We start from the raw sequence: 12,639 nt of genomic DNA, 5'->3' as shown, positions 1-12,639 counted from the left end.
CGGTAGAGCGGTATCGAGGAAAGGATGTCGACGTCGCATATCCACTTCGGTCGACAGAGCGGTGTATGGAAACCGACGTCACGTATCCACTTCGGTCGGTAGAGCGGTATCGAAGAAAGGATGTCGACGTCGCGTATCCACTTTGGTCGACGGAACGGTATCGGAGCGAGGATGTCGACGTCGCGTATCCACTTCATGCGACAGAGCGGTGTATGGATAAGAAGCCGACGTCGCGTATCCACTTCGGTCGGTAGAGCGGTATCGGAGAAAGGATGTCGATGTCGCGTATCCACTTCGGTCGACGGGAGGTCTAGGATCTCTAGGAGTTTTGAGTTCTGGTCGGTCGTGCGCCTGAGAGGAGCTTTCCGATTAATCTCTCCCGATATCAATTTTCTGTCGGCTTTTATACTAAGTTATAACAAACAGTTCGACTGTTTGTTGACCTTGCGGTTATTCCGCGCGCGGTTGTTCGGCGTTTTCTTGTTAGTAATTGTTTCGGATGTCGTGACGCTTTCCGGATCGTCACATATATATAAAAAATAATAAATGTATAGTGTAGAACGAAAGTGTGTATGTGTAAAACGAAAGTGCACAGAGACATTTAATTAAAATTAAAAAATAAGTAAATAAATAAAATAACGTAAATAAATAAAGTAAATAAAGTAAATAAAATAAAGTAAATAAATAAATAAAATAACACGAATAAATAAAAATAAAGTGCATAGAGAAGAATAAGGTGAAAAATATAAGAGGATACATTATTATATTAAACGTAATTATACATTATTAATGTTTCACTTTTCAGAATTTTGGCGTACCTTAATAGATATTATTAATAATTGAAACGTCGTCCTTCGCATTGGAACTATTGTCAAGGAAGGAAGGAAACTTGTGCAAAATTGAAGAGAAGCAATGAAGATTGCAAAAGATGGGACATGGAGAAAAATAGATGGAGAATAAAGAAATATATATGTCAGATAAGTAGCAAATATTCTCATAGAGTATTTAAAAGATTATATCCTATGTGCTCTTTGTGATTATATATGTTGGACCGATTCTTTCTTTGAATTTTTTTATTCCAGTTTCTATTCCAGCCAATCATTTGCTTGCATAGCATTAACAGCCAGAGAATAATTCCCTGCCAAATTCTGAGTCTATTGTGTTCTCGAATGTGTCCCAAGCGAAAGAAAAAATTGAAACGAGATCATAACACGGAGCAAAGTTATCATCAACAATATGATGATAAATTGACGCAATAAACAGAGAGCAGATTTGTCAAAGCTGCTGTGTTACAAAGCATATATGCTGTTTGTAGCAGGAATTTACATAGCCTGTACTGGCAAAGGTAGATACTATGGTGTATTTCAGCAATCTGTCACCAATGCTTTTGACATACCTGCTTGATGTTTATAGCTACCTCGTAATATACACTGCTGACTGATGTATGCTTTTTATCTTTCAGAAAACAGAAAATGTTTGCATTGGTTTCTGCAAGAAGTGGAATACTTGTCCAAAAATGAAGGATTAATGAAGAGATACATTTGTCAAAATTAAGAGTAAAAATAAATTATATGTTAGGAAAATGCACAAGAACTATGAAAAATGAAGGAATTACAAGTGTAGGAAGCAATAATGAAAAGAAGAATAGGGAGTATTAAAATGTTTATGAATGTACTTCTAAATTTTTATTTTCCAATAACTTCTGATAATTTGTATAAAATTAATAAGAGGTCCAACTTTTCATTATTTTTTATCTCGTTCCATATTTTTAATATATTTTCTTCTCTTACTTTCAGAGTACGTCCTTCCCTTCGTGCCCAGAATTTCGGATGCCTCGTGAAACTTCGAATACGCTTTTGGTGTTCGAAAAGATAAACTGTAAGTAATATTGAAATTTAAGAAGAGCAAAAATATTTTAAAAAATATTTGCAAAATAGGGCGTCCACAATATACCTAAAAATTGTACAATTGTCGTGTGCTTTTTCAAGTTTTCCCGAAGTTCTCGGTTGTGTCTTTCGGAGACATTATTAGTTCTGTGTATCTCTTGAAATACAGGAATCAGAAATACTGTGTATCTCTTGAATAAAGGAATCGGGTTTAAAATTGTCAATCCACGTCTTTTTATAATAATTAAAAAATGATTGCAAATACGAACAATCTTTAAATATAATTTTGGATAACAATTCGAAGCCTTCTTCTATTAATTTTTTTGGTAAAAAGGCTAAAGATTTTAATAATTTTATTGCACTCAAACCCGATTCATAACCGTCATCTTTTAATATGCCATGTTTACCAGCATTACGTACTAAAGCCTGTAATTATAAATTAATATTATTAAAATAGACGTGCATTTTATACTAATTAATTGTACTATTATTTTTCTGTATCTGACTGTAATGGAAAAAGCAGCCAATGATCTTAGCACTGGGGAAAACAGTATGTAAAGCTGGTTTTTCAGCCTTTTCAAAATCAGACATTACCGTGTCAGGTATTATTTTTAGAACATTGCAGACTTTTCTCAAAACATCAATGTAATTTTGTATAGTGCGCCCTTCCATTACAGCATAAACAATAGGAAATGTCTGACAAATTAAAAAATAATTATATTTTATGATATATCAACATACAATGTAGTGCTTAATATGATTAAAGGAAATAATTATTTGAAGAATAATGTAATGAAGTAATTGTTTTGCTTACTCTATTATCGTGTCTAATAACAATTGTCCACAATTGACAATTAATATTTTGTAATAGAGGGACAGTGGCAAATGTGCCATCAACAAAAATTGTTAATTTTTCATTTTTATAATTTGTAATTGATTCCGACAAAGTTTTGTCAATGAAAAGAACTGCCTTTGTTGCATTATTTTTTATGACAAAATCAACAATAAATGAATCAGTTTCATCCAACTTAAGAAGTGCTTTCCAATTTTCACTTTCCAAACATGTTTGAAATTCATTCAAGTTTTGTGGAATCCGATCAATATATTTCTTTTTGTGGCGTTCTATTGCTTTTTCTACATTCGCGATGTTTGTGAAATTCAGCAAATGATCATGTCTATACATAAAAATACAATTTGCGAATTATAAGTATAGTAGATGGTCTTCAATAAAATTTATTATTTTTTTTATCGTTTATTACTCACTTTGCTATTATTCTATTTCTTATTTCTCTCGTCGTTTCAAAAGGTAGTGATTCAGCAATTTCTTTTTTAATATCATTTAAATGAAGTAGTTTTCTATGGCCGTCGTGTGTTCCACTTAAAATCTTTTGACCATTCACAATTTTTAATCGTGCTTTGCAATGCACATTCTTTTTTTGGCGAAAACTACATACGTAATACCTGCGAGACAATTATTTGCAAATAAATACATCAAATATTATTCTATGGAGATGTGTAAATGAGTAAAAAAATATGATCATAATTTTTACATAAATACGCCAGGAATGAAAATATTAAATATAAAAATATAAATATATAAATATATAATATAAATAAAATAATAATAATATATATATAAATATATAATATAAATATTTAATATTAAATATTAAATATTTAATTATCTCAAAATTTCATACTATAATGTAATTGTATACAAATCTGTTATAGTATATAAAGTATTTTGCATCGTTTAGGTGTAGCCGTTTGCAACATGAGCAATCGGGACGCTTCCGTATATACGAATATAAAATTAATAAATAACAAGCAGCTCTTTAAATATTTTTTTCTACGTTATGATCTTTTAATTAATTTGAATCTAATTAATTTAATTAATTTGAATGTAATTAATTTGAATCTAATGCTTTCTGCTTACGTAGTATCTGCGTACGATTGAGTAAAATGGAAATAATATCCCTCATATTCCACTTTTGTCTATTGCATTCTTGAAAAACAATATTTTTTTTCTATAATTAAGCGCACTGACACGGGACACAATGTAACAATATTGCCTTAGAATTAGATTGTGAGAATTGGAAAAACTAAAACATAACGAAAGTGGTTTATTCATATATTTTCGTTATGCTCTTGTTCTTCCGTTCTCATTTTAAATTTCTAATTGTGTTAGTACGCTTAATTAAGTTGGATGAAATTGATTCATTTATTGTTGATTTTGTCATAAAAAATAATGCAACAAAGGCAGTTCTTTTCGCAGGGCGCACTATACAAAATTACATTGATGTTTTGAGAAAAGTCTGCAATGTTCTAAAAATAATACCTGACACGGTAATGTCTGATTTTGAAAAGGCTGAAAAACCAGCTTTACATACTGTTTTCCCCAGTGCTAAGATCATTGGCTGCTTTTTCCATTACAGTCAGGTACAGAAAAATAATAGTACAATTAATTAGTATAAAATGCACGTCTATTTTAATAATATTAATTTATAATTACAGGCTTTAGTACGTAATGCTGGTAAACATGGCATATTAAAAGATGACGGTTATGAATCGGGTTTGAGTGCAATAAAATTATTAAAATCTTTAGCCTTTTTACCAAAAAAATTAATAGAAGAAGGCTTCGAATTGATATCCAAAATTATATTTAAAGACTGCCCGTATTTACAATCATTTTTTAATTATTATAAAAAGACGTGGATTGACAATTTTAAACCCGATTCCTTTTGTGTATTTCAAGAGATATACAGAACTAATAATGTCTCCAAAAAACACAACCGAGAACTTCGGGAAAACTTGAAAAAGCACACGACAATTGTACAATTTTTAAGTATATTGTGGACGCCCTATTTTGAAAAATATTTTTTAAAATATTTTTGCTCTTCTTAAATTTCAATATTACTTACAGTTTATCTTTTCGAACACCAAAAGCGTATTTGAAGTTAAACGAGGCATCCGAAATTCTGGGCACGAAGGGAAGGACGTGCTCTGAAAGAAAGAGAAGAAAATATATTAAAAATATGGAACGAGATAAAAAATGATGAAAAGTTGGACCTCTTATTAATTTTATACAAATTATCAGAAGTTATTGGAAAATAAAAATTTAGAAGTACATTCATAAACATTTTAATACTCCCTATTCTTCTTTTCATTATTGCTTCCTACACTTGTAATTCCTTCATTTTTCATAGTTCTTGTGCATTTTCCTAACATATAATTTATTTTTACTCTTAATTTTGACAAATGTATCTCTTCATTAATCCTTCATTTTTGGACAAGTATTCCACTTCTTGCAGAAACCAATGCAAACATTTTCTGTTTTCTGAAAGATAAAAAGCATACATCAGTCAGCAGTGTATATTACGAGGTAGCTATAAACATCAAGCAGGTATGTCAAAAGCATTGGTGACAGATTGCTGAAATACACCATAGTATCTACCTTTGCCAGTACAGGCTATGTAAATTCCTGCTACAAACAGCATATATGCTTTGTAACACAGCAGTTTTGACAAATCTGCTCTCTGTTTATTGAGTCAATTTATCATCATATTGTTGATGATAACTTTGCTCCGTGTTATGATCTCGTTTCAATTTTTTCTTTCGCTTGCGACACATTCGAGAACACATAGACTCAGAATTTGGCAGGGAATTATTCTCTGGCTGTTAATGCTATGCAAGCAAATGATTGGCTGGAATAGAAACTGGAATAAAAAAATTCAAAGAAAGAATCGGTCCAACATATATAATCACAAAGAGCACATAGGATATAATCTTTTAAATACTCTATGAGAATATTTGCTACTTATCTGACATATATATTTCTTTATTCTCCATCTATTTTTCTCCATGTCCCATCTTTTGCAATCTTCATTGCTTCTCTTCAATTTTGCACAAGTTTCCTTCCTTCCTTGACAATAGTTCCAATGCAAAGGACGACGTTTCAATTATTAATAATATCTATTAAGGTACGCCAAAATTCTGAAAAGTGAAATATTAATAATGTATAATTACGTTTAATATAATAATGTATCCTCTTATATTTTTCACCTTATTCTTCTCTATGCACTTTATTTTTATTTATTCGTGTTATTTTATTTATTTATTTACTTTATTTTATTTACTTTATTTACTTTATTTATTTACGTTATTTTATTTATTTACTTATTTTTTAATTTTAATTAAATGTCTCTGTGCACTTTCGTTTTACACATACACACTTTCGTTCTACACTATACATTTATTATTTTTTATATATATATATACACACGATCTGTCAAAAGATTCCGCGAACTCATTCAAGACTTCAATATGTAGCTGGGAGCACCTAACTTTAGTGTCCCTACGCCATTGCTTATCCGCAAACTCATGGAGATTTACAACTTCAATAGTGTCGCCAATTGACAGAATTAATGTTCTGCTACCCAGGGGTTTTCGTTGGTACCAACATATTCTCTATCTAATTTTCGGCATAATGTTGCGTAACCTAAATATCAGGTATACAAGTATAAAATGCGGATTTGAGAAAACAGATAGCGCACCAATGCAGTGTGTGGTATAAAGATTTGACATTTATGTCATTTTTTGTTGTGCCATCAACAAGTGTCAAACGCGCATGAGTGATAAATTGAAAAAGTGTTTGCATAGTGTTGTGTTGCTGTGTTCAATATGTCGAAATTTATACTAAATAAAGAGCATTCGCGGACAGCATTAATTTTTTGTTTTTATTTGAAGAAAACTGCTGCTAAATCATACCGATTACTTTGAGAAGCTTATGGTGAACATACTCCATTACAAGATACTTGTGAACGATGGTTTTGGCGTTTCATAAGTGGTGATTTCGATGTTGCAAACAAGGAACACGGAAAACCGCCAAAAAGATACGAAGATGTGGAGTTGCACGCATTGTTGTGACGATCCGGAAAGCGTCACGACATCCGAAACAATAGCGGTAATACTAACAAGAAAAACGCCGAACAACCGCGCGCGGAATAACCGCAAGGTCAACAAACAGTCGAACTGTTTGTTATAATTTAGTATAAAAGCCGACAGAAAGTTGATATCGAGAGAGATTGATCGGAAAGCTCCTCTCAGGCGCACGACCGACCAGAACTCGCAGCTCCTAGAGATCCTAGACATTCCGTCGACCGAAGTGGATTCGCGACGTCGACATCCTCTCCGATACCGCTCTACCGACCGAAGTGGATTCGCGACGTCGGTTTCCTATCCATACACCGCTCTGTCGACCGAAGTGGATACGCGACGTCGACATCCTTTCTCCGATACCGCTCTACCGACCGAAGTGGATTCGCGACGTCGGTTTCCTATCCATACACCGCTCTGTCGACCGAAGTGGATACGCGACGTCGACATCCTTTCTCCGATACCGCTCTACCGACCGAAGTAGATTCGCGACGTCGGTTTCTTATCTATCACTCTGTCGACCGAAGTGGATGCGCGACGTCGACATCCTTTCCTCCTCACGCTACGCCGCTAACATCTACGATCGCGAACGCATACCGGGCATACGATAACGGCGACAACGAGCGCCTTTAAACCAGCAAGGAAAGACCAGGATAGATAAACAGATTAATGCCGATGAGACAACGAACTCCGAACGACGAACAATAGTGTATCCGGAAACAATTCCGACCGCGTCCCGCCTGACGCTCGCGCGCCTCGACGCTCGCAGCTGATCGCGAGACGACAACAACGGCTCCCGACGAGAGCAAAAACGCGACCACGCGCCAACGGCGTAACGTCGCCTGTAAATAATTGTAAATAGCTTTGAGATTAGAATATAGTTCCAAATTATTATCACCTATACCACTGGTTTTCATTTCACACACGAGACCCGGACCACACCGGCTAAGACTATCCCGCACGTAACGCAAGGCCGTTACAGTTGGACGAAGATAATTCACAAACACGAAAACAACTCGCAGAGCAATTGAACGTTAGTCAACAAGCTGTTTCCAATCGTCTACGAGAGATGGAAAAGATTCAGAAGATCGGCAAATGGGTACCACATGAGTTGAACGAGAGGCAGATGGAGAGGCGCAAAAACACATGTGAAATTTTACTCGAACGATACAAAAGAAAGTCGTTTTTACATTGTATCGTTACTGGGGATGAAAAGTGGGTTTATTTTGAGAATCCCAAGCGCAAAAAATCATGGGTAGACCCAGGCGCACCATCCATATCGACCACAAGACCGAATCGCTTTAGCAGGAAGACGATGCTCTGTGTTTGATGGGACCAGAAGGGTGTGGTCTATTATAAGCTGTTAAAGCCTGGTAAAACGCTTAATACCAAACGCTACCAACAATAATTGATCGATTTGAACCGTTCGCTGCTTGAATAACGACCAGAATACTAAAAGAGGCAAGACAAGATCATTTTTCTTCATGACGATGCTCCATCACATACGGCAAAACCGGTTCGCGACACGTTGGAAGCACTCAGCTGGGAAGTTCTACCCCATGCGGCTTACTCACCAGACTTGGCTCCTTCCGATTACCACTTGTTTGCATCGATGGGTCACGCACTTGTTGAGCAGCGCTTTGGTTCGTACGAAAATGTGAAAAAATGGCTCGATGAATGGTTCGCGGCAAAAGGGGAAGATTTTTACTGGCGTGTTATCCATAAATTGCCCGAAAGATGGTAAAAATGTGTAACTAGCAATGGAGCATACTTTGAATAAACCTCTTTTTATCATTCTTTCGAATTTAACGTGTTTTTTCTTTTTAAATCTGCATTTCATACTTGTACACCTGGTAGTTTGATAAATTGCAGAAGATTATAACCCCGAGACGTATAGTAAAGAAATACACAATAATAGTGGCTACATGTTTGCGAAGTAACACCCTGTAATCGAGTCTTATTTAATTGATAGGTAACGGAATTCTTTCTGAGTCGCAGAAGAATTTTGGATAAAGTGAGAGCAACCCGTAGCTGTCAAAGTACTTCCTGTTCCATTGTGTATGTATGTAGAATTTATTGACTCCCCTCAGGGTTACAATTCCATGCCTACTCTAACGCTCGCTTACATTTAAATCATACTAACTTATACTAACTTATGCTAACTTAAAAACTAACTTATCTAACGCTTATTCGCTACATATTATACATCCCAATCGCCCAACTTAACCTAAAAACCCCCCCATCCCCCTCACCCCATCTACTCCCCTACACACACACACACACCTCCTCAATATTTCCCATCCCTCCCCTCCCCCTCTCGTTCCCCCATGCGACCTCCGTTTCCGCCGTTCCTCACGCTCATTCGCTCTCCCCATCCCCCCCCCTCTCTCTCTCATCACTCACACAAACTCAATCTTCCTCTCCCCCTCCCCCTCTCCACCTCTCTCATTCCTTCCAATCTTCTTAACCATTCCCCCCCTTCCCCTTCCTCCCCCAACACCAACTCCACCATCTTTTGCCAGCTTCCTACCTCCCCCCAATCCAGACACTCCTCCCATACATGTTCCCATGATTCCTCCCTAATCCCACATAATCTGCATTTCCTTTCTTCTTCCTCTTTCCAATACCAGTTCCCCCTCATCCCATTTCCTAACCTAAATTTCGCTAACCTTTGCCACCTATTCTCCCCCCACCCCTTCTTCAAGTACCCTGGTATCCCCTCCCCTTTTATCCTCCCATACCATTTATTATATTTTGCCTCCTTTATCCTATACCACCTCTCCATCCTATGCATTTCCCTCTCCCTCTTTATCACATTCTCAAATCCCCCCACACCCTTCTCCCTCTCCTCCTCCACTTCCCACAAACTTAATCCTCTCTCCTCAAAAAAATTTCTTTCATTCTCCCATTTTTCAATAACCTTCCCTCTTTTACATCTCTCTTTCATTTCCTCCCAACACAATCTTGCTATCCTACTTCCCCTTCCTTCCTCCAACCTTTTCTCAAAACCCCAAGCCCTTATACTCGCCCTTTCTCTCATTCTCTCCCTTTGTAACTCCTCCCTCAATAGATATTCTGGCGTCTCCCATTCCACCCCTAAAACCCACCTCAAATACCTATCTTGCAACCTCTCCATTCCCTCCCTCTCTTTCCATCCCCATACCTCCACCCCATACCCCATCACTGACCACACTAGCTTATCGAATAACCATAAACTCCTCCCCCAATCCCCCTTAAATCTCCTCTTTCCTATCCCCCAAACCTGTCCCATTGCTGACGCCCCTCTTCTTATCCTTTCCTTCACATGCTCCTCCTGTCCCCCGTTCTTCTGCAGCGTATATCCCAAATATTTATAACTTTTCACCTCCTCAATTTTCTTCCCCTTCCACCTCCAACTCACACTCTTCTCCCTCCCTCCCCCCTTCCTAAACCTCATAATTTTTGACTTCTCCACATTCATCTCCAATCCCTTCCCATCCAAGTACCTCGCTAACCTCTCTATCAAGCATTTCATCTCCCCCTCTTCCTCTGCCAGAATCGCTACGTCATCAGCATATGCCAGCGAAAATATCTTTCTCCCCCCCACCTTAACCCCCCCATCCCCCCCTACCCAACTCCTCTTCCAGATCAGCCAAATATAAGTTGAATAAATGCGGACTTAACGGACACCCTTGCCTCACTCCCCTCGCTGTCCAAAAGCACTCTCCTTCCACCCCACCTACCCTCACTCTATTCCTCGTCTCCCTTACCACCTCCTCACATCTCTCCACCAACCCTTCCCTTACCCCTCTCTCCCTCAATGCCCCTATCAATTTCCCTCTATCTATCGTATCAAATGCCGCCCTTAAATCTACAAATAACGCAACCAAAACCCCCCCTTTCCTATCTATCCTTTTATTTATCATATAATTGAGTGTAAATATATTGTCCATCGTTCCCATACCCCTTCTAAATCCCGCCTGGTTCTGCGGCACCAGCCCCTTCTTTTCTACATCGTCCCTTAACCTTTCCGCCAAAACCGTCGCGTATATCTTATACAGGGTCGGTGTCAATGTCACCCCCCTGTAATCCTCCACCTTATCCCCTACCCCCTTCTTCAGCACCGGCACAATTATACCCTCCCTCCATTCCTCAATCCAACCTTCTCCCTTCCACACCTTACTACATATCCTCCATATCCACTCCTCCATCCCCTCCCCTCCATACCTCCATACCTCCCCCGGAATCCCATCCCCTCCCGCCGCTTTCCCATCCTTTATCCCCTTTAACGCTTCCCTTATTTCCTCCCTCCTCAAGTCCTCCTCCCTATCCTCCTTCCTAACTCCCCCCGTTCCTCTTACCACCCTATAACCTACTCCTCCCAACAGTCCCTTACAATATTCCTCCCATTCCTCTATTCCCAACTCCCCACTTCCTCCCCTCCTACTTCTCCTCTCCTTTCTCACCACTTCCCATACTTGTCCTTCCGTTTTTATCAACTTCATCTCTTCTTCCCATCTTTCGTTCTCCTCCCTCTTCTTCCTCTCCAATAATCTTTTATAACTCCCTTTCTCTTCCCTATAACTTCTTCCATCCCCTTCCCCCTTCCTCCACTTCCTTAATTCTCCTCTTATCTTTCTTTTTCCTTCTACACACTCCTCATCCCACCACCTTTTCCTTATCTCCCTATCCTCTCTCCCCCCCCTCTCTCAATATATTTTGCACCCTTCCTCTCATCTCCTCCCACATCTTCTCTACCTCCTCATTGCCTACCCTTATATCCCCCATCCTCTCCCTAAAAATCTCCTTCCCCTCCCCCGACCATCTCCATCTCTTACCTCCCCCCCTCCTTTCCTCCTTCCTCCCTTCCCATCCTTTACTTCTTATCCATACTACTATTGGGTGATGATCCGAGTCCACATTGTCCCCCACCTCCAATCTCTCTATCCTCCTCCTCACCTCCCCGTTCCCCAACACTAAATCTATTACCGTCTCTCCTCTCCCTCCCGTGTACGTCCACTCACCTTCCATATCTCCATCCAATCCTCCATTAAAAATTTCCCATCCCACCTCCTCAATCGTCCCCAATACTATCTTCCCCTCCTTATTCACCTTTTTATCTTTAGACCTCCTCCCCCCTCCCCTATCTTCCCAATCTTCCTCCCTTATTCCTCCACCCTCCTCCCCTGTCCTCGCATTAAAATCCCCTCCAATAATCGTATTCACCCTCTCCTCCCTCCCCTCCATCCAACTTCTTAAAACCCTCATTTTCTCTTCAATATCCCCCTTCACATAGACCCTTACTACCCTCAATCTTTCCCCTCCTACCTCTACCTCCACTACCAAAATCCCTTCCATCTTCTCCATATCCACCCTTATAACCCTAATCCCTTTTCTGATCCCCATCAACATCCCTCCCATTGCCCTGCCTTTCTTATTCTTTTTCTTTGCCATCTGAATCTCCCATCTATATCCCCTCGGAAGCCTTACCCTCATCCTTTCCCACCCTTTCTTATCCAGCCATGTCTCACAAAATACCATTATATCCTATCCCTCCGTCTCCTTCCAAAAATCCCTACCCTTATTCCCCAGTCCTGCAACATTCCAAAATACTATCTTAAATACTTCCTCTCCCTTACCTTCCCCTCTTAATTCCACCTCCACTCTCTTCATCGTCTTCTCCTTAGCCCTTCCTTCTTCTTCCTCATCTTCTTCTCCTGTCATCCCCTCACTCTTCCCTTCTCTCCTCTCTCCTACTTTACCTCCTTCCCCCCCCTGCCTTCCCTCCCCCCCCCTGAACCTTCTCTAGCTCCCCTTGTCTCCTTCCCCTTCCCCTCCA

General features: G+C 38.8%; 1 protein-coding gene across 1 annotated transcript; it reads left to right on the top strand.

Annotated features, from left to right (window-relative positions):
* Positions 1-3,397: 3,397 nt before the first annotated feature.
* LOC116853433 lies at positions 3,398-4,893 on the top strand. The gene is made up of 4 exons (XM_032834512.1): positions 3,398-3,401; positions 4,162-4,325; positions 4,401-4,718; positions 4,810-4,893. Exons 1-4 carry the CDS (start codon positions 3,398-3,400, stop codon positions 4,891-4,893), a joined length of 570 nt encoding a protein of 189 aa, XP_032690403.1.
* The last annotated feature ends 7,746 nt before the right edge of the window (positions 4,894-12,639 follow it).

Source organism: Odontomachus brunneus, unplaced genomic scaffold (assembly GCF_010583005.1).
Source record: "Odontomachus brunneus isolate Ranch 3 - 2012 unplaced genomic scaffold, Obru_v1 Obru_scaffold_321, whole genome shotgun sequence".
Taxonomy (NCBI): domain Eukaryota; kingdom Metazoa; phylum Arthropoda; class Insecta; order Hymenoptera; family Formicidae; genus Odontomachus; species Odontomachus brunneus.
The sequence above is the reverse complement of the archived record's forward strand: the minus strand, read 5'-3'. Positions and strand labels throughout refer to the sequence as shown.